This window comes from Oenanthe melanoleuca, chromosome 3, assembly GCF_029582105.1.
Source record: "Oenanthe melanoleuca isolate GR-GAL-2019-014 chromosome 3, OMel1.0, whole genome shotgun sequence".
NCBI classification, from domain to species: Eukaryota; Metazoa; Chordata; class Aves; order Passeriformes; family Muscicapidae; genus Oenanthe; species Oenanthe melanoleuca.
The window spans coordinates 80721097-80748217 of record NC_079336.1 but is presented as its reverse complement, the minus strand read 5'-3'; the positions used below and the strand labels follow the sequence as shown (position 1 = coordinate 80748217).

The window sequence follows — 27121 nt, the reverse complement described above, 5'->3', positions numbered from 1 at the left end:
TCCTTTCCTTTCCTTTCCTTTCCTTTCCTTTCCTTTCCTTTCCTTTCCTTTCCTTTCCTTTCCTTTCCTTTCCTTTCCTTTCCTTTCCTTTCCTTTCCTTTCCTTTCCTTTCCTTTCCTTTCCTTTCCTTTCCTTTCCTTTCCTTTCCTTTCCTTTCCTTTCCTTTCCTTTCCTTTCCTTCTTATACATCTAATTAATAACCTGTAAGTGATACTTTACAGATTTTTTTAAACTACTTCTGTCTTCTATACTTTAGGATTATCTTGGTGTTCATCCATAGGAGTACAAAGTAGTTTGACCTCTTTGAATTGTGGTTATGCTTGTCCTATGTAATTTAATTTTATTTCAAATTCTTCCTAATTTGCAGATATTTTGATTTTTCAAATTTTGATAAACTCAAGGTTGGTTTTGTCTTGCTACTTTTAGATATACTCCAGTGATTAAAACATAACTACTGTTATGGCCACAAGTATTAGCTGGCAGTAAATAGCATTCCTTTCTGTATACGCTTTTGGGTTGTTTTTACAAAGTGCTGTTAAAGAAGGAAATCATCTACTCAGCAAGCTACTTGACATGTTTCTCTTAGCAAAAAAATAAAATTTGCATGTGTAGAATTACAGGCAGTAGGCACCTTTTCCCCTCATAAGCCAGTCTTGGACATTTTATTGTCTAGTACAAATCACCCCTTTTCTTACCGATACAAAGAGCTGTGTGCATTTCATCATTGAAATGAATGATTTTCAGCGTGTAGAAATTCATCTTACATCTGTTTGCCACATGGTAGATAGCCACCTAATTCAGAAGAATCTCCTGTAATATGTAGTTGTTAAGAGAGCAGTGTATAGATATTTTTTTAAAACTGTAAAAATCTTCCAGACTGTAGAAATGTAAGAGACTCAAAGACTTACTTCTCTTAATACCCTGGTCTAAAAGACCAAATCAATGCAGCCTATACCAGGGCTATGATAATAAAACTATTCTATGAAATATCTACTGAAGGGATTGTACAAAGGCTTATGTAACTGCTTCCACTATTAGTTACCTTAATTATTATTATTTCAGGAGTTAGCACACTGTTGTTAAATGAGAGGTTAAGCAGTTATTTCTGGATACATAATACAGCATTATCCTCTATAAATGTCAGCTGTACTGTCATGTGCACCACCGGTCAGTAATGTATAACAGCTCTTCTCAGGGCAAGCTGGATGTATTTTGAGTACTTTTACCTTCTGTCATTTCATTCACAACTATTCCTGGAAATACCTTTCCTTTTTTCCCTTATCTTCCATAGCATTATTCATAAAATCCAATACTTTGAATCTCCACAGTCTTCCCATACTGATGTACACTTGAAGCTAACTTAGCTTCAAGTTAGCTGTTCTTAAATGTAATAGTCACTATCATGCATTTTTTAGATCAATGGATTCATAAAATTTGTAGAGATGCTGAGTTCCTATTTAAACAACATAGACATCATTTTTAAACTTAATGATAATTTTTTGGAATGTATATATTTTAAAACAAATTTATACCAATTATGTTACCAATAGGAAAATTATTGCAAAGTCAAGGTAAACAAACTTGTTTAATTAAAAGTATCTCTGATTACCACAAGTCGTTTATTAGCTGCCTTGTTAGCAGCCTATTTTTCATAAACTTGGATTTTTTCTTGTGACAGAGTTCACAACTGACACACAAAATTAATTGTTATTTAAGTGAACTTAATTTTGATACATAATGTGCAATGTCAGTGATCAGGGGTTAAAAGGCAAGTTCTCTCAGAAATGAATCATGGCACATAAAGCAAGGTCAAAACAAGTCCTTCCAAATCTGTGTTTTGAGACGGTGCATCTTGCAAGTTATTGAGAGCTCCAAACTTTAAAAACATACTCAGTTGGCTGGGAGTGCTTTCCTGATGCATTTCAGCTGTGTAATTTGTATTCTGGTTCATCCAAACAAATGACTGATTCAGAAGCAGAGTTTTTAAAAAAATATAGGTGCTTGTTATTTAATGAATGGGTAAAAGTGAAGTAGTACACTACTCAGTTAATCATACTGCAGTTATGCTATCAAAAAAAAAATTGTATGGAATCTGAAGTAATGTGAGTAGAAAGGTTGTGTGATTTATGTGTGGTCTAAACAGTAAGCAGTCTTCATTAAAGAAGAATTTCCGAAGGGTAGAAAGTAACAGAAGAGAAATAAAATTGATAATGTAAAAGCTGTCCCTAAGCTGCAGTACAGTGTGTGTTTACATTATTTGCAAAAGAAAAGATATAAAGGGGGAAAAGTTGGACCAAGAATTTGGGCCTGATTTACAATCACTAATGAAAGAGCACTGTTAGTTTAACACATTTCTATCCCAACTGTTTATAACTGTTCTACTGTGAGTTTTTCTCCAAGCATCAGCATAAGGACTTGTGCTTGACACAGCTTGTGGTTTCACATTCTGGTATCATGCTTCAAACCTGCCTGGGTCAGAACTGTAATACCTTTCTTTTTGTACATATTTTTACATATTGTTAATATGTAAAAGGTCACTATCAAAATTAGTTTTAAATTAATCTTGGAAATCACTTATTACTTGTCCTTTGACATGGACTTAAAAACTTTCGTGTGTGTGTAATCTTTTGTTCATTTTAGGGTCTTGTTTGGCTTTTTTTTCCCTGATGAGCACTGGGAAGGAAAGCCCCATTTTTTGTTTATTGCTGTTTTTCACAGAAAATGGGTCTCTCTTTAATACTTTCATATTCTTCATCCTTTGGAGAATTTCTGTTGGGAAGACTATTTTTTTCTGAAACAGCAGGGTTCTGGCAACAGCCTTCAGCACACTCTTGCTCTTATTAATGTAAGTTTGGCTGCTCTCAGGGCAGAACCTTGTACTAGTAGAATAATAGAAATCTATTAAACGTTACTTTGTATGTTTCCTTTGCTTTAATAACATTAAATAATATTTAATGCTCAGTAATTTGCCTTACAAGATACAAGACAAAAGAGAAAAAAAAGAATAACTTTGGATGTCCATGAGTTATAAGAGACATTTTCATATGATACTTATTTTCCTGTCATGTGAAATTTGCTGTGGTCATCCACGTTCCAGTTTTGATTAGCACAAATTCTCCATGAAAACATTATTGAGAGCCTTAGTAAGCTAAAATGAATGAAGAATGCAGCATCTGGCTTGCTAATATTATTAACTACAACAAATGAACGATAATTAGTTTTATATTTGTTTATACATAAAAATAGAATTTTTAGGGTTTCTAAAATATACTTTTAGGTTTGGGGGTTTTTTTAATACTAGTTTAATACTTTCAGTGCAAGTATCTTGTGGCTAGGTACTTCTATTTTGGAATAATGGAACCTTTTCTGAACTAACTTGCGAGCATAACAAAATTCCCTCTAATTTAATAAATTGAATTTACCATCTTATGTTAGAAGAGTACCAAATTCTGAAATCCATATACATGCTGCATATTTCCACTGAAGTAGTTAAGTGCAACAAGTAAGCAATTCAGTAATTTTCAATTCAGTGCCTGTATCCAACTCCGTAATTAGGTTTCCATTGAATTTCAGTTAATTTAACAGCTTTCATCATAGTTTTTTTCCTATTAAGCTGACTGTAAAAGCAGAGCAGTGTGAATTCTTAGAGCTAAGTATTTTTTTATAAGGGTCTCTCCAGCGTGAAATAAAATTCCTGGTGTTGATCTTCAGATGATAGTACAGAGCATCTCTTTATCTGGTTTTCTGCTCCAGTGAGTGACATGCATTTGTTATGAGGTTTTTGGTGTCATTTCATGTCTTTGGCTTGATTATCTTGAATTTTAACTTTAGTTGGGGGATTTATTCTAGATGTTTTGTTGGGGGATTTATAATATTCTAGAATAGTTTTATTCTTTTTGCTACCAATTGATACCTTTCAGAGCTCATTTTGTAAGTTTAACAGAGAAATAGAATGTCAGAATGGGAATTTATTTCTTCTACAGTCCATCTTTCATATAACAGGGAGGTCCAGGACTGCTGTAGTGCTAGTCTTCAAAAATATAGTCAAGAAAGGAAAACATAATATCATACTGTAAGTGGCAGTGTTCACATATATTCAATGTCATGGAGAGTAGTTTTGGTATGTTGGTAGTTGATTTTTTTTTTCTTCTTGATTCTGGCTGGTTTTCATTATATGCCTGAACCAAAGCATTTGGCCTTTTTTTTTACTTCCCTCTAGTTTATGAGTTACCTTGGCCCTCTCAGTTATGTTGTAGAACCTATGTATATGATTCTCCTAAATTATTTTCCCCCTGATTTTTGGAAATTTGTGTAATAGGGAAATTAAGGTTCCGCCTGGGTTGTTTTTGCGAGAAGAAAAGCTCAGTCACATACTTAGAAATTTTTCATACATGGTGTATATTCTATTCCCAGCATGCTCTTTCCATTAGCAAGTTCATTATCAAAATGCCCTCCTTTGGGCAGCTTTATTTTCTAATTTGTGTTTTGAGAGGACATGAAAATGTTGACCATTTTGCTTGGCATAACAGCATAAGTAAATAAAAGAATTAATTGTTCAGGACTTGTTAAAAGAAACTCTAGTTCACAGCTCTTACAGAAAATAGGACATACTGACTCTCTAGGTGTATGGTCTCCGGGCTGAGGCACAATAGATGACTAAAAATGCTTTTTTGTTATTTTACGATGACTGAGTTGAAAAAAAACGTTGAAAAGTCCTTTAGAAAAATAATATTTTGATTTTACCTCATGATTTCATATTACTTTTGTTCTGCCACATACCTGTGCCTCTGAGTAGGCCAGTAAAGAAAGATTTGCTAGAAAGTTCTCTAGACTTCTTGTTATCTATGAATTTCTTGCTACTCTTGAACTGCTAGACCCTACTTTGTTCAGTTTTGGGGTGTTTCATCTGTTTTTCTGGTTCAATTCTTACTGACACATTTTCTAGCAAAATTCCTTGGTTTCAGAAAACTGGTTTAATGTACATTCTCCTTGTAGAAAACTAAGGATCAAACATAGGTGACTATGTCAGAATATGATAGTATTGCTAAGGAGAAGGTATTGTCCATCTCGTAAAAGTAACAGAATTAAAAACACAAGCTATTTTGGCTCTCCTTTATTTCCAAAAAGGTTTTTATCACTATCTCTCTATTGGAGGATGACTACAGCCTGTGCATGGTTTTGACCAGAAAGAATGTGTTGGACTTGTAACTGTGGGTGCCATATGAATTTCATAAATCTTTTACTGCCCATTTTATATAATTCTGTGCTCTAGTTTTCATATATCCCATAATTTTATGGAGTATTTAGCGATAAATAGTAAACAGATTTAGTCAGGAATATGAGAAATAAAAGGATATTCATCCTGTAAATTCTATTTGTTTCTGTGCCACCTAGCAGACACCATGTCTAATATATGTTAGTAAAAAGAAAAGGTACAGTCATTATTTTTTTATGCTTATTCTCATCTGTATTTTTTTCCTGTGCCTTGTGATTTTTTATTGTCTCCTTGAATAATCTTGTGAATGTTTCTGAAAACAAAGTAGCATTGCATTTTTTTAATTTGTAAAACTGAAGTTCTAAACTGTATAAAATCATGCATTATTTTGACAGTCCTTGAGCTGCTAAATCACTTAAATGAAGGATGGTTCAGTTTACTAAGATCTACTCATCGAGAAGAGAATCTTCAAGTTGCATCTTATTCACATTGTTTATTTTGTACCTTTGCTTAACGCTTCAATTTTCTGGAAGAACTGCCAGAATATTTAGCATGATACCAGACTCTTAACTTATTTCAGAAAAAGTTCTGGCATTTTTTACATGGAAACCTAAAAGAGTGAGGGAGGCTGTGATTTCTTTTCCTAGTATTCATGGAGACTAGAATTGGTGGTTTTCTTTCATTTATTTATTTTTATTTTATCCATAGTGTTTACACTTGGATGGTCTGTTCCTTTTCTTATTCTCATTCTTAAAGATGAAATATTGAAAATTTACCTAAAAATACACTGACAATCTAGGGTTTCCTACAACTGGGAAAGAGGCTGAATTATTTTATAATTTCAGATTTACACTATGATATTTCAGACTTGACTCAGTCTTTTCGTGCTCATATCTCTTTTGGCTGCTATGTACTACTTGGAAATCAAGAAATGAATTATACTGTTGTGTTTTTTCAAGAATTCAAAACAGTTAATATAAGAGAGAGGAAATAGCAGTTTATAACTACAGCTTGTCAAGTTTGTTACCCTAAGAAAATGAACCTTGACCCTTGACTGGAATAAAATTTTTAAAAATAGAGCATAATATTTCAGGAATTATAAATTCTTCATCTTTCTCTTGAAATATTTTCACATTATGGCAATTGTAATTGTGCAAGTTAGTGCATTTTTTAATTGATTCCCATAGCCTAAATCTGTTGTAATCTGAGTATGGGTAAATCCCTGGCAACTGGGTAATCTTTGAAAGATTAAAACATCTCCTTCATAATTTCTAATTCAAGATAAAGGCCCATTTTTATAGATGAATTCATATAGTCAGTCTAGACAATCTAATTATCAAAAAAGACTTTTATTTGTTTCCTCTTACTGAAACCAATAAGGTGCTTAAGATAGTGACAAGTACTTTGACTTAATATAGTGACTTACTGTGTCTGTGTAATCACAATCATATTCTCATTATTAGTATAAATGCCTCTCTTTCCCAGTGCTTGCATATATGCTTGCCTCTATGGATGAAGAATTAATTCTGCTCTTTGTGCTTAGGGTGTCTGCAGAGACTATGAGTAACTTTGTACTATTGGCTTCTGCTCTGTTGTGCTCTTAATGCTGTAACAACATCCCGTAGCAATAAGTAAAATTTTGTTTTTTCAGCTGAGAAGCAAGTCAATGCCAATGATACTTCTGAAGTTAATATTTCTCTTTAAATATCCTCTCCTTCAAGCTCTTCAATGTACAGCTCACATTGACTTCAGGGAATATGAAAAATTCAGAAGTTGTCAGTTTTGGACATTGGATGAGTGGAATAGAGAACTTATATGTCTCTTCTTATTTAACTGAAATTATGAAAATGAGAAAGCAAATTTTTTCTGAAATTAACCCACTTGTTTCCTTTTTCTTCTGTTTTGAGTATTGCCACTTTGCTATCTCTAGAGGAGATAAATACCAAAACTTTCTGTTAAGTTTTCCAATTTTCATTCCAGTGTTGCAGCTACTGATTTTCAGATATTTATCTCTTGAAAATAATGTTGGGATTTTTTTTCTGATTGTTATGTATCTCATTGTTTCACTCTCCAGCAGGGATTTCCTACTACTGTAATGTGGAGAATTTCAGTGAGAGAAGTCTTCAGAAGCAGGGAAATACCACAAAACATACTCTAGGGTCAGCTTTGGATGCTGTGATATTATAATGCCTAAATTTTTTCTATGTGATTACAACAAAGTGATTCTGATAATAAAATGGCAACACAATTCCCAGTCCTGTAACTGAAGAGGATAAATGACTACGAAGAGATGTTCAGAAGGCTTGCATATTAGGTGGGGAGCTGAGCAAAACTAGTCCAAAAGAAACACTAGGCACAGAGATGAACTCTTGGGCAGTTGGGCACTTGATGCAGCTACCTTAGATTCCCTGGCTCAGGCTCAGAACTTAATTTCATCTTCTGAGGATGATAACTTAAATAAACATTTTAAATTATAAAATTATGCTTTACAGGGCATATGCCTGTCATTGTTGCCCACCACTTGCCTATTAAATAATTGAAATAGCATTTATCAGAAATTAGTAAGCCATATATCTGAACCTAGTTGATGGAGTTTGAATTTGCACTTGCAGTTTCCCAGAAATATACCTTAGTAAGTGGGTTAAAAGTCTAGTTTGGGCTTAGAAATCTTCTTCCTTTTGTCTTGAGAATTAAGTGCAATACATCCTGAAATATGAGACCTGGAAAGATGGTGACAGCATATAAGAGGAAGTCTGGCTCTATCTATATAGATGTGACATCCAGTCTAGAACATGGTATATTATGCCTGTATAGGTTTCCGGTCTGATAATTTTAGTTTGGTTTTGAAAAATTAAGAGGGTGCTTCTCTATGCCAGATTGTCACATGAAGACCAAATTACTGAAATAATTGTTTCTCCCTGAGGAATATTTGGTCAGTTGTTTGTATAGAACACATTGCAAGAGATTAAAATGCTGATTACATTTCTCTCCACAGAGGAAGAGCAGTAGATCTTTGAGAAGTGTATAAATATTTGCATTAAAAGATATTTTGCCTCACTTGGTAAATAGAGCAGGTAATTTATGCATGAAAGCTATTGTATCTGCTGACTATTGTAATAGAAAAAGAAGGCGACTTTCCTTTTGCACAAATAATCGTATATAATAACAAATCCTATGCCCAAACCTCTTAAAATCTAGTCTCTGAAAAAGCAGGTTTTAAGTCTTTTCAATTATGAGGTAGCAGAAGAGCAAAAGGTTACAAAATAAATGAGAAAAAAAAAAAAAGCTTTTTTCTTAGATGCTTTTAGTTTCAGAACTATTCCTTAGCAAGTGCCAGTATATTCAGATATGTAGTTGGAGAATCTTCAGGATCAAATCCAGGTTTCATTAATCAGAGCAAAATACTTTTCAAATGCATAGACCTTGAAGAAAAATAGCCTATTAATATCAGGCAGCTTGGTACATTTTTTATTGTATTTGACATGCCACTTTGCACAGTTGTCTACTTGTTTGTGAAATTTTTTTCTTCTCTTAAAAAATGTTATTTCCAGGTTGGATGAGTTAATTGAAACATTTCTCAAAGATAATGATCCTGACAGCTCTCTGGATGTTGGTGCTGACATGCGCAAGATCAAGTATTGCTTCGTTCATATGAAGGTACTTTTTTTAAACAGAGATGAAAGTGAGCCGGCATTCTGAAAGTAAATTGGAGATATTAATCGTTGAAAAGTGCTAAGAGAAATGCAATGCAGTTGAGAGGTACTGGAAAATGGTAAAACAATCGAACTTTAAAGTACATGGAGGACTCATGGAAAATTTAAATTTAGCTGGGAAAATTCAACAGCATTTTGTGGAAATGTCAGCAAGGATCCCAGCATACAGTAAATTGTATGAGAGCACTGGAAGTTAGTGTAATTAAAACAAGTTGTTATGATATGGATAGATATTCCCATCTGTATTTCCAGCATTATGGAGGCTTTATTTGGAACAAATTACATTGAAGGAGGTAAAAATGTAAATTAAAAACACTACATCCCTTTATCTGATACACTAATTATTCTGATGGTGTTGCAAGACATTCTGAATCGTTGAGAAAACAAGATACACTTGGTAATTGTGAAACTATAGAAGATAATGCTTTTCTGTATTTTGGGATATAGTTTTTCCAATATAATAGTGTATACATTCTTGGTCTTAATTTATTGTTCTTAAATAATTAGTTTTTAATTATATTTTTAATACTGAAAGTTCTGTGATACTAGAGAACACTGTTCAGTTCATGTGTAGAAAAAGTAAAATAAACCACACCCTTGCTAGTGAATATTTAAAAATCCAGTTTGTTTCATACTTGATACAATGGATATAATTTGACAGTCAACTGTGGCATGATTTTCTGCTGTCAAGAGTATAGAAAGATTTACCTTTCTTACTATAGCTAGGCTCTCTCAGAATAGAATACAGAGCTGGAGAGAAAGTTGAAGGGGTGTGCTTTTTTTTGTTTCTCCTAATAGCAAATTATAAATCATCCAGTGACTTCAGGTAAAAAACTGCTCTCGCAAGACATCTCTGAAGAAAAAAACAGTGATGAAGAACTGGAAAAATTGAAAGGAGTTCTGCAACAAAGAGACAATGAAATCAGTATCCTTTGTGGGGAAAAAGTATTATTTGGGTTTGAGATGATGTGACTTAGAACCATTTTTCTTTGTGTGAGAGAGGCTGTACTGTGTTAAAGGAAATACTCATTTCCCAGCTTTTATGTGACAGGACTTCTGCTTTGCACCTGATTCTCTTTCCATTTTTACCAAAATCAAAATTCTGGATCCAAGCACCACTTAGTTTTAGAATGGTCCAGCCAATAACGAAATATTGTGGATCAGGCCACACCTAAAAGATTCTCCTCATGCAAATTAACTACCTTTTAGTGGGGGAAATTCTAATGCTATACAAAGACCAATCTATTACCTTACAAAGAATAGAATTTCCTGTATGTGTTATTTTTAGCCAAATGAAGTGTTGCTCTGGGGACTACTGGGCAATTTGCCCTTAGAACAAATAAAAAACTTGTACTTTTTGCATTTAAATTTAAAGCTTTTTGCACATAAGAGTGCTGAACTGCTCAGATGTGCTTTGTCCGTTTCACTGCCTCACAGGAAACACGAGTAGCTGCACTGCAGTGCAATGGGTGGGAGGTATTTTTAGCAGGCTGATAGAACTGTGGGCAAACCACAGCCACTGTGACCCCAGCTTTGTGGCTACTCAGAGGGCAAAGTTTGTAATACAGCCAAGAAATTAAAATATGGGGTTGTTGAATGTAAAGGTAGCAGGGGTTTTTTCACGGTTATTAGTCAAGAGCAAACTGAGTTTGCATTCTTTGTGCTCAACAATTCCAGCTCAATTTTATATGTCAAATGAGAATGGCATTTTTCACTGGGGTCTTGTATGTTACTTGCCTGAATTGAGGTGACAGGAAAGCTTCCCTATTTCTGCTCTGTCACAGATGATAAGATTTTGTTTTTCCAAGGTGCAGTTTCAGATAAATTTAGATAAAACACTGACTCATTTGTTTCAAAAATATTCTTCAATTTTTTAAATATAAATGTTAATATCTAAATTCCCAGAAACATTTCCTCCTGAAATAAATTATTTCATTAGTATTAGATAAAAAGCCAAAGGTCTCTATCAAATGCACTTGTGCTCAACAGATTTATACAGCTTTGCTCACAGAAATAAAAGGAGGAAACTCATGTAAATCCATGTTAAATAGAAAGAATATAGGAAGACTTTGAAGACAAGACTGATTTAGGGAGCCTGCAGTGGCTAAATGACAGTACATTAATAACATGTCTAATATGATGAAGTGGTAGGAAGTATGGAAGCTGTTGAATAAACTACAACTTCCTTCTTGCCTACAGTAGCTAGAAGCTATCATAAAAACTGAATTGGAAAGGGTTTTATTGTTATTACCTAGTCCAGTTAATAATATTCCCCAAAGACTACTTAGATTTTCTGCTGTTCATTAAGAAGATTAATTAAAAAGAACAGCATATAAAAATCATATCTCAAGGATTTCAGCGTATGTAATTGAATGTATGCAGGATTTCCATTATACATCCTCTATAAGCTGTTAGGCAAAATGTATTTATATCTAATATACTTTCAGTAAATTCATAGTGTTATTGCAAGAAATTTCCAGACTTTTTCTGAATTTTAGTAAACCTTTTGTGAAAAGTATACAGATGGGCTACACTTGCAAGGTTACCTGTAAATTTCTTTTGTTTGCAAGTCTTTTTTTGTTACAGAATTTCAAAATCAAAGAGGCACTACCACAATGGCAGTAAGATCCCATTTGTCTGTAAATACTTTTATCAGGAGTTGATTGAATGGGGTCAGCAATTGTGATCAATGTGTGACTTTGTTATTGTCTTAATAGGAATTAAACTGCTGTTTGGAAAAAAGGTAGATGAAAATAATTGCAAAGAATATGTCCAGCTTTAATTTCACATTCACACATATGCTTCCATACTGTGAATTGTTTCACTTTGAAAAAAAAATGCTTATGGACAAACAATGTTTGTTGCTTTAAAAAAAAAAAAAAATCCTTAATATATCTTGCAGATATTCTGGTAAATATGCTAAAAAATGAAAAAAAGAAAGCACGAGATGCTCTTTCCCAGCTTAATGCCACCTCTGCTGGTTCTTCAGTCTTGGAGCAGTCTCCTTCTATGAGCTTGGAAGAAAGTCAGAGTCCATCTAGATGTTTTAGTCTGAAAGAGGCAGAAGTTTTCAGCTCTTCTGTTCCCAGACTACCTTTTCTTTCCGAAGCAACAGGTTAGTGTAATTAATTAAGTGAGCAATTATTGGATTATTCCAATGTTATTGACAGTATAGCCTTCAAATGTGAACCAAAGCAAAGAAGCTTTATTTTCAGTACCAGACATATTGTGCTAATATATCTACCAATGCAGGGTTTTAAATTTAAAGTCCTCTAAGATGCTGCTGCCTTTTAAAACTTACATAAATACTCTGTTGAACAGCCCTATGAAACCATAGTATGAATTCAGTTGCAGTCCCTTGATTCTTTCAATAAATTCACAGTAAAAAATAGGGGGTTGAGCATAATTCATTAAGAAATAGAAGGAAATAATATTTTCCCCTGAAATATCCATTTTAATTTATCCTGATAATTCAGGATTTAAGTTCATGTTTAAATCATTGTAGAAGCAACTCAAACAATTGAAATTATATTGACCAGTTAAGAATTGCATAAGTAGAGCAGTTTTATAGTGGTTATTTGAAAAGGGTTAAATGTTGAGCATTACAATTTTCTTTCCTTACATTATTTGAGCTGGTTATTTATGAAAAGTAGGGAACAGTATTTTTGCAAGTTGTTCATTTCAAAATCCGCATTAAAAAAACCTTCCAATAACTGCAGATTGATTTTTCTTGCATGGTTTCATGTTTTCTTCATTTTCTAGTTGAATTGTTAAAATAAAAAGATTTTTTGGTGTTAGTAGGTTCTAGAAGTGTTTATGTTTCTGTCAGTAAAGAGCATGCCTCATCCTTGATTATCAGAGATGGCTATTGCATGTTCATGACTTATATTTCTGTATACTTTTTATGCGTTTTGGGGGGTAGCTAGCTGAAAGAAGAGTTTTCAGTGTGAAACTCAGACATGGCAGCTGGCAAGTAGAAACTTCTATTTGGCTAGAGTACTCCTGAGAATGGAATTCTTAAACTTTTAATGTTGCTAATTATCCTCTGAAATTGCATTGTAATTGATCTAGTCAGTTGTCACCCTTGGTATTTGTTTCAGTTGCTCAGCTACTGAGGAATTCCCTTTGCCTTCTATTTCTCCTATTTACTATGCTTCTTCTTATTTTACAGGAAGAATTTATTTGATTTGGTGTAACAATAGTATAAATTAGATATAATCATGTTCTTGGAATACAAAGCTTTTCATTACCTTAGAAATATGCTAGCAAATAAAAGCTATGTTTTATCAACAAATAGCTGATGTAGTTACCTCTTTTATACAGTGCCACTCATTCTTCAGTCTTTAAAAAATACGCTCATAAGCATTAGCAAAATCTTAGTATTGATCACTGCATTCCCTTTTCGCAAACACTTGTGTGGTTATGCTCTTAGGAGTTTTGAATGTAGAGTAGGAACCAGCATGTCAGCTGAAACTGACTGTATTGTAGAACTGGATTATTTCCTGCACTCTGCGCTGGCAAGGCCAGGTTGGATGGGGCCCTGAGCAGCCTGGTCTAGTGGAAGATGTCCCTGCTCTTGGCTGGGGGGTTAGAACTCAATCATCTTCGAGGTCCCTTCCAACCCAAACTATTTTGTGGTCCTCTGCTAAGTTTGGATGATGCATCATTCTCACTTGACACAGAGCCTCATTTTTTCATACATTGAACGCCTGAAAATTATCATCATTATAAAATTATCCACTCATTTCAAAATCCATCTGAACTGTATACATATATATGCCATTTTTAAAAATTCACTAAAGACTGTGAAAGTGCTTGGGCCTGGGTCAGGGTCAAACTCCAAGGCAGAAGCTTTAGTGTACTATTAAAACTATTCTTCATCATTTAAACTCTTTGCATACTTTGCATCATTTATGAAAATTTCAATTTACAGCATAAAAGCTATATGGTAGGTTAATATTTGAACAATGTATGTTCCTTTAATTCTGTACTCTCAAACTTGCCATCAGCCTGATTTAATCCAATATAATGTGGTATTTCTAGTGTCTCTAATGTATTTTCCATTTTCCTATCTCATTTCCTTATCCTGAAAATTAAATTAGGAAATCAAAAATAGTATAGAAAAAAAATACTTAGTTGAACAAAATAGTTGTTGGAATAGTTGAAAATGGAACGTTTATCTAGTAATTTGTTTTAAAAAAAACAAGTATTTAGAGCTACTCATTTATTTTGCAGTTGATTTATCGTGTAGCTTTAATGCTTGCTTGCCCAGAAACAGATCTTTACCATTTGGTGATAGAAGATAGAATAATATTCTTAACATTTTTTCCCATATGGTCTAGGACCATATCTACATTGAAGGATATTTATAACTATGTTTCTTGTCTATCCTATCCAGGATAGGATATTTATTGCTTTAAGCAGGAGAAAGGCAGTCATATTATTTCACTGCTGAGCTTGATGTAATGATCTGTGATAACAGGAAATTTATCTTCATCTCATCACAGTAGCAAAACAATTCCTGGTCCAAATTTGTCTCACAATAGGCTGACTTTGGAAGTAAATGAGCAGTGACTTCTACAGCAGAAAATGTTTTACAGGTACAGCTGTAATTTATCTCTTTTTAAGTCCATCCTGCATGGAATATGCATGGTCTTTTCAGAAGAAACTGAGTGAACATAATATACCTTCAAAGGTTTGACATGTGGTAATATTTACCTTCCTGTAAATTCTGCCTTTTCTCCACCACGTGTATGCCTGGAACTCTAAACAGAAGCCTTTAATGGCTGTACAGACTCTGGGATTAACAAGGCCTAAGATTTGATTTCCACGTCGGTTTTTGGGCACCATTATATAATATTATTGGCTGAAAATACTAAGTTGTAAAGAGCTTATTCCGTTGAATCATAGAATGTTTTTGGGTTATGTAAGAGTTCTTAAGAATCATCTAGTTTCAAACCCCCTGCCATGGACAGGAATACCACTTGCTAGGCCAGGTTGCTCAGGGCCCCACCCAAGCTGCCCTGGAACACTTCTACAGATGGGGTATCCACAGCCTCTCTGAGCAACATGTTCCTGTGCCTCACCACCCTCTGAGTAGAGAATTTCTTCTAAACATCTATTCTAAACATACTGTCTCTCAGTTTAAAACCATTGCCCTTATCCTGTCACTATTTGTCTGTATAAAAAGTTCCTCTCCCTCCTTTCTATAAGCCCCTTTAGATAACAGAAGAAGACAATGACATCTCCCTGGATCATTCTCTTCTCCATGCTGAGCAACAATAACTTTCTTTGTCTGTGTCTGATTTAATGTTGAAAGGTACTTTTTCAGAACAGGTATGTCTTTAGCTGCTTGTTTGAATAGCATATTTGAAATAATATCACTAGCAAAATATTGTTGAACAGGTTTGACATCACTGGAGACCTAACCAAGACCAGATGAAATTGGACATGTGGACCATTGTTGTGTTTTGTATTGTGCTTTTTGCAGTTTATGTCAGTCTGGATTAAGCTGTTCTTGATTGCCACAGCAGAGGAGTATGCAAATGCAATGTCCTAGTAATGCCTTAGCTTCCCCTTCTGGTATTGGGTTACATAGCATTGAATTCTACATTAGTTAAAAATGTTTTATATGATGTCAGTTTATATGATGTCAGATTTCTTTTTCTTGAATCCCTGAAGACTGACTTCTTTTAGGAAGGAGTGGTAGGTGGGCAGGCAGTGGGGAAGCAGTGGAAGGCTGCCTGCTGCTGTCATTTTGTCAAGTCAGATGGCATAAAACAGTGAACTAACACTGAACAGACCAGAACTTGTTATCTTAGTCCAAGTGTTTCACCATGAAAGGAGATAACTTGCCTTTTAATACCCATCTTCCATCACAGAGAGCTATAAATTATAAATCCATAACTACCTGAGGGAGAGTGAGCAAAATAGTCTAACATAGTAGCTGTTATTATTGCATCATAATATTTTTCTTGAATCTGAAACAGACATAAGTGGTATGGATTTAAATTATGTTTCAGATGAACATTCCAGAAAATGCAAAGATAAGTTATGGGCATAATAACCTGAGCTTTACAAATTCTTCAAGAATTTTGCTTTTAATATAATCATTTAGTTAATAATAGGGTATTTTCTGCAGCTTTAATTGTGTTAATAATTCATTCCTTCTAGAGATATAATTGTAGAACTGCATATAATCGTTCTTAGGAGTTGAGTCAATAATAAATCAGTAGTTTCAGGATAAATCAGAGAATAAATGAATGCAGTAAAACAAGAAAAAAATCAGACTTTATCAGACAATAGAGTGATAAATATTGTGTTATATTTTACTTTTATTGCATTATATTACTTCTCCTGTAGAGAGAAGTCTTATTTTGAAATCAGTCTCTGATTTCAAAGACTGCTACTTGCCTCTTAGGATAATTCAGTCAGCATAAAAGGCGTATGATACTGTTTTTCCTCCTGCTAGATTTGTTTTTCTCCTGAAATATAAACAGTTTGGTTACTAGAAAACAGTGTGACTATTATGACATTTAAAGAATACAATAAATCTTAGTAAGAGGTTCAAATGGTTGTATGTGCTGATGAATTCGAGAGTGATTATTTTGCTCTCACAAGATTTTGTTGCAATCATGTTTTGACCAATTTGAGCCATTTCCATTTTCTTTCATGGAATACTTGTGAAGTATTTACCTCCTGTGTATCCCATTCAAGATTTAAGATCGCTTTTTTGCTTGGCTCTATGCAAACACCTTTATGAAAAAGTATTCCTGCTGCAAGGCTGACAAGCTGGCTTTGAAATGTAAGGTGAGAGATGGTTTCTATAAACTGATGGTGCTTATGAATAGCATGAAAGTAGTGATGTTAACACACATACTGCTTATTTCTGAATGCTAAATATTTTTTTCTTGTATTAAGACATTTTAAAATATTTATCTTGTCTATTTTATATATTTATGTAATATTTTGGGGAAAATTGTTCCTTCTATTGCTGAAAACCCACAGAAAGCTCCCTAATGGAAAGGACTGACTTAGGTTTTCCATCAGAATCTCTTCTATGTCTTTCACTTCAGAAAAAATAAAAAGCAGGTCTCAAAACTTCAGAAAAATTAAATGCTTAGCAAACCCATGTGTTTCTTGTAGTATTTTCTGTGTCCAGTAGTGCTTTTAGATATCTGGGGGCAGAGTTTTGGCACTGTGCTCATGACAGACCTTTTGTTAACAAACACATGTAGTCATTTCATTGCCATTTGGCCAATAAAAGAGACCACTGGTGCATTTAGGGCACTGTTCAGAATTACTGTTGATCTTTCTCATTAGTCAGAAAAGAAAGTATGTTCTACATTTTCTGTTAAAGGTCCAGGAAAAAGTACATATTCTGTTTGGTCTCCAGCTGAACTTCTACCAGCTCCTAGTAAGATGTAGTGCATTTTTCATTGCTACTATCACATCTTTGTAACAACTACTTAAAACAAGATGTGTTGTTTTGCTAATTTCTTAAGCACTAATGTTTTCTATAATGTAGAGAGATTATTTGCTATAATATGTTTTTCATTGTTGCCAAGTTTAAGGACCAAGCAGGAAGTATCAGACTTCGCTGCTTGATTTAGTTGTTTTAAAACGTCTTCAAAATAAATTCAGCTAATGTTAACAGCCAGCATAAACTTTTGAATAATTTTATTGAACTTCACTTTTGATAAGCTTAACAAAATTGTTTTCTGGTATTTCAAGTTATCTGATAGAGCATGTATTGCTAGGGCTCCATTTTATGTCATATGTATGAATGGCTATCATCAGTGAGACTTATGTTTGTAGCATGTAGTTGTGGAAATTTATTACTTTGTCATGTGCTGTTGTACATTTTGGTATCTCTGTTTTAAAGACCACAGTTTTATTCCCTTTTTTAATCTTGTGACGTGAGCAAAAAGTAAAAATTAAAACTCAAGGTAGTTTCTAAAAGAGAATTACTCTATTTAAATGTACACTGACTGCAATAAATACCAAGCAGACTAACTCTGCAAACTTATAGGAGACTCAGCTAGCTTCTGGGGCTTGCTCTTTTGTTGTTTTTTGGGGTTTTTTTCAAAATGTATTCTTCTATCTGTACTGCTTTGAAAAGCTTTATTTTGTTGGAATTCACTGTGACTTTTGCTTGAGTGAACTCACTGAGATTAGTCAAAGAATTGAACTCACTGAGATTAGTGAACAACAAAAAAAGACTGTGTTTAGAGGTTTGAGACTCAAGAAACATCTCTGTAAGAACAACAGATGACTATTCTTTGCGACAAAGAAGTATAATTACATGCTATAGAATCTAAAGTGAGCTCTTGCAATTGATATTCAGTGATAAAACCCTGCATGTTACATTTTTTGTCATCTTAACTGAGTGTTTATAAATATAAACATAGGGTTATTTTTAGGAGATGAAGCCCAGATTTTCCTCTTTGGAGCTTGGTCCCCATTTGCAACTTCAAAGGCAAATTTTGTAACTCGTAAGGATTTAATAAAAGTGAGGAGCAAATCATTGCAGTACTTTCACTGATTTTTCAGAGACACTGTAACTTACTTATATATTGAAAATGTTGTTATGTGAAACAATTTACTGCTTCCATCAACAGCTTTTTCCTTCTCCACATTTATTTGGTTTTACAAAACATTTCTATTTTTTCTAAGATTCTCATCATGTTGTTCTTTCCACTTCTCAAGTGGGAATCTCTTCTGATGTAGAACGTATGTTTGGAAGCTTGTTAAAGATGCTTTTGGCAGTTTTTACTGCCTTCCTCTTGAATCATTTTAGATGGGGAAACTTTCCAGTATTTTTATGCTAGTTTACTGTTCTCTTATCCAGATTAGTCTGCTAAATGTAACCTAGTGTTCCTTGGAACTTCTCTGCTATTTCAAATCTTTTTGGCTTCCTATTTCATTAGCTGTATTTTTGCTGTCTAAAAATAATAATAGATCCTTCAAACTAACTCCTTAAAGTTTTTGTGGGGTTTTTTCAGTGGCTAAAGCTTTTCAACTCTTGATATTTTAGAGATAAAATATGCTTCCGAAAGTTTCTGCATGCTTGAAGGGTGATCAAATCCCTTTATATATTGACTGTTGGGTTTGGCAAATAAGTTTTGTAAAACTTCTTCCATATTGTTGCTGTTATGAGCACCAGTCCCAAGAGACTATAGTGCCTTTTAACAGAGCCACTACATGCATATTACGTATGCTTATGGGTAATCTAAATACAAGAAAGCTCTTCTATTACCTTAAACTTCAGATATTCTGTACAGATATTACTAATTATGCTAAATAATGCAACAGTCTAGAGTCCTGTCTTCCTTTTGTTTGTGTATTTAACCTAAAAAAATTATTTTTTCATTCTGTTCCTAGCAGAAACAGATATTTTCTTTAGACTCTAGTCTCAGCATATCTGAATATAAAACCAGAGTAGGAATTATTGGAAATATCCAACAAATCCCTACCTTTTTTTACTGATATTTGCAGTACATTTAAGCAGGCTAAGTTTCATACAAGTGTTTCAGGCCAATTTCATGCTTCTGTTCCTTCATGATTTTTACACTGAAATTTTGTATGCCTGTTTGCCTCAGTGACAATTGGCTCTTAAGTTTCCGATGCTTTTGTTGAAAAAATCATTGCACAGTTCACTTACATCAAAGATGCATCATCTTTTTGTCTCTTACAGTTTTAACTCTGAAATATCTATTTAATACCTGTGCCTTTGATTCATTAATTTTCAGCCCTGCTATAAGTTTAGAAGGATACATTCAAAAAAACAACATTATGTTCACAGGATATATTGTATTAAGGTTAATTTGACAAAAATTAGACCATTATTGACATCTGTGTGAAAGAAAAGAGTAACCACATAAATGGAAAAGAGATAATGACTGGAGATGGAGTGATACTTGGTTTTCCACACTTATACAGGGAGTTTGGTAGATTTTATTTCTAGATCAGGTAAAAGCTCTCACTGATTTTCACTGCAGGGCTGGTCTTACAAATCTTTGGCTGAGATGCTCTGCTGTAACCATCTACCAAGATACACTGAAATCTGTCTTTGATCTTTTTGTTCATAGAGTCAGGTAGCAGCTGGTCTAAGACTTCCTTAAGTTAAGGCAATTTTGGCATTTGAAATGATTACACTGTTATACCAAGAGCTGAAGTTGTCCTTTGTAAACCTGTGCATATCAGGGATCCTTCACATGTAGGTAATTATGGCCATTTTCCTGTAGCAGAAGTTGCTTGACTCAAGAAATTATTTAACATGTGTAAGCATTTAGCAGTAATTCCAGCTCTTCTTCAAATCATTTGTATCTGACTTGAATGCACTAAATGGTGGAGTGGGCATGGCAAAGTTCTGTCGAATTTTGTGTTCTGTTAGTGTGCTTATGTTTAATCTTCCCTCCCTTAATAGTTTCTCTGTTTTCCATTTCTCCTGGTAGTATTCTTGCTAGTGGTGAGTTATTTGGTGATGTTTGCACGAAAAATTTGCTGAAAGATTTTGTTGTTGTTGTTGTTGTTGCTGTTGATAATGATACTATGCTAAATAGTCGCACAAATTGCCCTATCATACTGTGAGCCCCTACCTGATTTTCAGCATACTTTTACTAAACCCTTATTCAAATAAAATGAAATTTCATCTTTTACATTTCCTAATCATCAAACAATTTTCAATAACCAGTATTCTCAGTCTTTTATTTTATTGTGTCTTGAGTGTAATTATCTCAAGCCTTTTTATTTTGGTCACCTCATGGCCCTTGAACTGCTGCTCTATATTACTTAACTTGCTTACAGTTACTATCCTAACTATTTTAATGTTTATTGTAACCCTGTAATTTCTTAAAATAAAGATCATCTCAGAAACAACATTCTGAAGTTCAGCTCTAGGCAAAACTAATATAGACATGTAATCTGAAAATCTGGTGCTGCTGAAGGCTTCTGCAATTTATTTTATTATGCATATTATAATGTCACTATCACTTCCTGCTGCCATTTTAGGCTTTCTACTGCCTAGATATAAAAGCCTTTCTGAACATCAGTTTATTATGCTGGAAGTCGCAATAAACTTTCCCAGAAATCTAAATGGAGAGATTAACTTCTTTAATATTTATGTTATATATTTGAAGCACAAGTCTTATGAGGAGAGGCTGACGAATCTGAGATTGTTTAGAAACAATCTGAGAAAAGGAGGTTCAGGGTGGACCTTATTGCTCTCACCACCTACTTGAAAAGAAGTTGTAATGAGATGGGGGTCAAACTCTTCTCCCAGGTAAAAAGTGACAGGACAAGAGGAAATGGCCTCAAGTTGTTCTAGCAGAGGTTTAGATTGGATCTTAGGAAAAATTTTACTCATAAAGGGTTGTTGAGCATAGGAACAGGCTGTGAAGTCACCGTCCCTGGAAGTGTTCAAAAAATGTGTGGATACAGCAGTTGGATATGGTTTAGTGGTGAACGTAGTGGGGTGCTTGGTTGATAATTGGACTTAAAGATCTTGATCTTGGATTTCGATGACCTTAGAGATGTTTTCTGTAAACAACTAATGGTGTTTTGATCTCTGCAGCAGTACATGTAGGAACATTGTCAGTTCCCTGTGATGTCAGTTGGACCTAATCATATGTCTAACACACATGTAATGTTTTGATACTCTGTGAATTAGAACTTTAATCTATTTATCCTCACTGTTTGAAGAGGCAAGGTTAACTCCAGAGAATTTCTTTCCCTTGTCTGACTTCCTTTGTAAATCATCACAGGTTGCTATCATGGTGTTGTTCTTAGGTATGACTTTGAGTCATACCTTTAATTTATATGGATTTCTGAACCTTAAGATTGCCTGGAATGGATTTCAGTTATATTTTGAAATGTGGCCTGTTTTATTTTGATTAAAAAATTTGATAAATGTTTCTTTGAGATTGGGATATTAATGAGGATTAACATACACACTTCAATCCACAAAATTATTATGAAGCACTATGGAAAGAACTAATGCAGAACTTACGCAGAACTAATGGGAAGAACTTCTCAATATACATTACCATTCTTGAACAGAAAGTTTACCTGTTGTTTGTAATACAACTTTGTGGTATTTTAGACTCCAATAAATAGGCATGTTTTAATCTGTGACTGACAAGCACTGAATGAATAAATCTTTTTCCGAATAAATGCTTCTGCTACACCCTTCCAGGCATTTGTTGCCCTAGGTTTGATTCCTGCAGTGTAGAGCTACAAATTTAAACTGATTTGAAATTGAATTTGGTAAAAAAAGTATCTGCTTGTCTGTCAAGTAGAAATTATCTCTGCGTATACGTAATGGCACAGTTCTACAATATGTCTCAAATTAAGCCTTTGGCCTAGATATATCAGTCGTTTGGGACCTGCCTTGTTGAGAAACGCTGCTAGAAGTTGCATCTATTACAAAAGGGAAGATCTGTGGTCAGGCCATTGTTTCAGAAATGTCTTCACTGTTGGCATCCTCATGAGGTGCCCCAAAGTTTTCTTGTTTTCCACACTGTTATAAGTCTGATTTTCTCCAGAATTTTGAAAAGAAGGAATAGATTGCAGGGTGCCAGCCATGAGAGGAGATGTAAATTTTTATATTCCTATGGCTGACCTTGTTGACTGTAGCTCTTAATACTGAATAATTGAATTGATATTTAGGGGAAGAAAGCTTGAGTAAATTAAGTCATGTCTTGAACTTTTTGAGTATAATAACTTTAATGCTGAGTTGAAAATTTGTCTGAATATGTCTAAAACAGTGGAGGGGGACTCAAGAAGAAGGAAAAAATGGAAAGACGATTGGTCTTTTATTCTCTCTTACACTCTGTTTCTGGGCATTTTTTATTCAAATGTCAGGAATTGTTTTGATCTGTTTAATGGAATAAATTAGGAGACCATGTGCTGATTACAAATAGCAAATGTGTTTCTGAATACTACTTTTGTCTTTCTTGAGAAAATACTGCGGCTGCCAGGAAACTGTAGTAGGAGTAGGCAGTGAAAGCAATTGATACTACAATAGTTATTGTGCCTCACACTTGACTGTCTAAACTCTGGGAGGAGAAAATTGATTTGGAAGGGGCAAAAGGAAAGAACAGGTATGGATTCCCTTTTATAAATAGGATAGAAAAGAACAAAAATATTTGTGGCTTAGGATGTGTTCCCAATGAAGTTGTGGATGAGATAAAAAATAAGAGACTAAACCAAAGAGAGTTATTGAATGGGAAATGGCTAGAAAGACAAGACAGTAATAAGTGTTTTTAAATTACACATGCAGTAAAATGGAAACGATAGTTGAGAAGTGGCTGCTTGTCATGCTTAATTTACCTGTAGCACCCAAGGCAGGGGCCTCAGAGGAGTCACATTTTAGATTTAACAGGGCTTCTTTAAATTAGAAGTGCTGTGGGAAGAAGAGGTACTGATACATATATAATTGAAATCCCTTTGGCAAATTTGTCAGTCTTTAAGATGAAGAGATTGTTCTGGAGTCAAAGCAACAAAATTTTTAGCAGGTTTGGGGTTTTTTTAATTGATACTTTTACATGCTTGGTTTGGAAAAACTGTAGTTACGGTCGAAGACCTAATTTTGTCATAACAGAAATTGTGCAGGGCAAGGTCTCGTAAAACACCTGTTAACAAAAAAATATGATTCAGTCATTGACAGCCTGTTCAGTTCGTTCTGTGAGCATCATGTATGTCATGATTTTCTGTTGCAGCAGCCCAAGTGCCTGTTATAGAGGCTTTCTAATTACAATTTCCTTTTTTATCTGCCTCTGAATGAGGCATAAATAGTATCAATGCCAAGAATAACAATGACTATGTTATGCCATGTTCCAATGAATGGTTTCTCTGCAGGCTTTTCATAAGTTACTCTTTACAGTGCATTCACATGTGAGACTGTACAAAGAGAAGAAAAATAGAAAAATGGAAAAATGGAATAGTATCAGGTCATGCATGGATGAAGTGGTCAGTGTGTTTTTTGTTTGGAACCTGTTTGATACTATTTTTCCTGAGAAATGTAAAAATGAATTTATTATTACTGGACTGTAATGCTTTGAGTGGTCAAATATGTAATACTGGCATACAGTTCTGGGGCTAAATTGAGGTTTTGTGTGGCTGAATGGAATGCCCAGCTTAGCTGGATTGAAAAATGTCATAAGACTTTTTTTTCCCCAAACATTTCTGCCAAGTGCGTACAGGAAGTGGCTTTGGCAGTTGTATCCAAATAAGTAACTTCATTTCCTGGAATATGCGTTTTTGCAAAATGTGGACTTTAGGAAAGAAAATATAAAGAGGGATGTTAAGCTGTAAAGGAAAGCTCACCCTTAAAAGCCTCTGAGAGGAAAGCACAAATTATTAAACACCATTTTTTCTAGATATAGTCACAACAGTGTTATATAATTGATTTTTTAAAAAAATGATAGTTTATTTATATAATAAAAATAATAGTAAAAATCTATTGACCATAATGGCACATAATTAATGAAACCATTATGTTTATTATGGTCCATTTCACCATGGTCTATTTTATGGCTGTTTAGTGTTTACAGGCAAGGCAGCCACAAAGCAGTTGAGATATAAGAGAATGTGTTGTATGACCACTCATGTTATAAGGACCTATTAGCAACCTGAGGTTTAGCAAAATTTCCGTTTACTATCATTAAAAAAAAAGAGAATAGATGTTGCAGGTATAGTTTTCAGATATAAAGAAGACATGAGTTGATGTAATACTAAACATATTCTGCTAAAAATATAAACATTTTATCTGAATGGTCAGGTGTTATTTTTTTAAGCTATTGCAAATTTATCTTTTTCTAGTCTAACTTGCTGGGTTTGAACCACACTTCTTTTTTTCTCTGTTTTTTTTGTTATTTGTTTTTTGGGGGAGGGGATTGAGTTGTGGGTTTTGGGGATTTTTTTGCCTTCTATCTTAAAGTTACCAACCTTAATATTTCAATAATAGTGCCTGCACTATAGTGTAGTGCTGGATAGCTGCCAATAATATAAGCACAGCCTTCATCTTCCTAAACCCTGAATCTCAGGGTTAAATCATTGGTATTTTTCAGATGCTTGAAAAGCAGTGGTCAAAAGCTGTTTTGTATCAAGTAATTTTTAAGGGGTTGTTGATAGTGAGGGCTATTTCAGAATTGCTAAAAGGGAAAAAAAGTACATTGAGAAATGAAGTAGCAATAAGTCATATTATGATGCATCAGATCAGAACCTTAGAAAAATTTCCATTTTCTTATTAATAATATTACAAAATCCTAAATTGTAGACAGCAAGTAAATACTTAGAAAAAAAATCTTAATTTCAGAATAAGCTGCAAATTTCACAGATAATCAAGAAATCAGAATATATTTTTTTGCAATAGATGTAGTTGCTTACTATAGAATGACAATATATAAAACTACTTTGTATAGCCATTGTTCTATGTAGAGTCTTTTTCCAGTCATTAAAGATTCTGTTCATGGATGAAGAGACAGGAAAAAGTGGTTTGGAAACAGTTCAGAACAGTAATTAAAATATAAGTAAAGATAAGCAAACATGTATACCTTTCCCAAGTGGCACAGCCTGTGCATGCTATGTCATAAACAGCAGCTGCTGTAGATTTTGAGGGGAGTGAAAATTTTCCCTTTCCCTTATCATATTTACTTCTTTTTACATTTTATTATTCGTGCAATCATCTATTTTTTGGTTTTGTAATGTTCACTTTTTTATTACTTAAGCAGAGAAGCTTCAGACAGCTGTTAGCACTTGTGCCCATTTATTACTTGTGCCACTCTTATTATTCCAAAAGGAATGAAACTGCTTTGTAAGAATAATGTAAGAGCTCCTGTTAACATTTGCCTTTGTATGTTTCTGATTTTTCACTGAATGCTTGTGATAAAGTGCATTGTCTAATGGTGGTTTGTAGCTGGCTTATTCTTTTTGTTTGTCATAGATAAAACAACTCAGTTTTCTACTGCATTATAGAGGCAATGCACTGCATTTAATAAGATCCTAGACTGAGATACAGGGCATCTGTTTTTTATTTCAATCCTTATTATTTACTAAGTTTGTGAACTTACACAAGTGACCTCATCTTTCTGAATCACTTTCTTCAACTGTGAAATAAATTAAGAGTGGCTTATCTTCCTTGATCACTTTGAGATTTCATGTTCAAAGGCCATCTGTAAGAGCAAAATCTTGTTTTTCTAACATTGAGGAGCAGTTGAAATGATTTGTGAAAGTAAGACAGTGAATTAGATGCAGAAACCAATATAAAATCTTGGAAGTCTTGACTCTTCATTTTTAGTCAGCATAATTATTCAACCCAATTCATGAATTTTTTTCTTTTTATTTATAGCTAATTTGTTTGGGAAGCTTTGCTGAAACTCTAAACTATGCTGGCTACTTGAAATTTATACAAGCATGGGCAAACATATGGTATGTTTCATATTTATTGTCAATTCTGAGAATAAGCTGCATGCAAAGCTGCCTCTACTTGCTCAGTAAAAGAGAAGTGTAAAGCACTCAGAGTGGGTTGGGAAAGTTAAAATTATTGAATATTTCATTATTAATCTTTTCTTCTGCAGTACCTGCCCACTTAGATCAGTACTCTTTATTTATGCCATTTACATCCAGTTATAGTTCTTGGAAGAAATAATTTGAAATATTTCAGATATTTCCTTTAATCTTTAAGTGCACAGAGAGAGAGTGACATCAGTTTGAATAATGACCAGTGGTTGGAAACAGAGTAATGTCATTGCTTTGTATCAGATCTGTTAAAACAACTTTGCATTAGGGAATACTAGAAGAGAAAGTGTTCCGGGAAGATATCCTTTTGATTTTCAGCAGGTTTATTTAATTAACTAAAGCCTGATACAAGAGCTCATGGCTCTGATACAGCACATTTAATATTGTAGTAAGGTTGAATTACAAGGAATGTCCATAATTTATTGTCCCCTTTTGATCTTCTGGAAAACAAGCAGTTTAAAGCCATCAAATAAACACAGTGTACTTGGCTTTCAGGAAGAATTATGCTATTTTTCTAGTGATAGTCACTTATTTCAACAGATTTTCAAGGGGCAAAACTGCTTTTAATTCTATGTCCTGACATAAGCAGATTTAGAGCTACAGAGGTTGTTGGTTCAAAAATTGTCTTTTGATCCTCTGTTGCAAGTTAATTATATAGGTCAGTTGATTGCAA

The 27121-nt window shown here is 33.9% G+C and overlaps 1 protein-coding gene across 1 annotated transcript in view; it reads left to right on the top strand.

The window, feature by feature from the left end:
• Positions 1 to 27121, top strand: part of KIF6 (kinesin family member 6) — a 148607-nt gene that overhangs the window by 52214 nt on the left and 69272 nt on the right. Inside the window, exons 11-13 of the mRNA XM_056487306.1 lie at positions 8767 to 8872; positions 9727 to 9853; positions 11831 to 12043. Of these exons, the coding sequence (XP_056343281.1) occupies positions 8767 to 8872; positions 9727 to 9853; positions 11831 to 12043 (446 nt within the window). The remainder of the gene's footprint in view (positions 1 to 8766; positions 8873 to 9726; positions 9854 to 11830; positions 12044 to 27121) is intronic.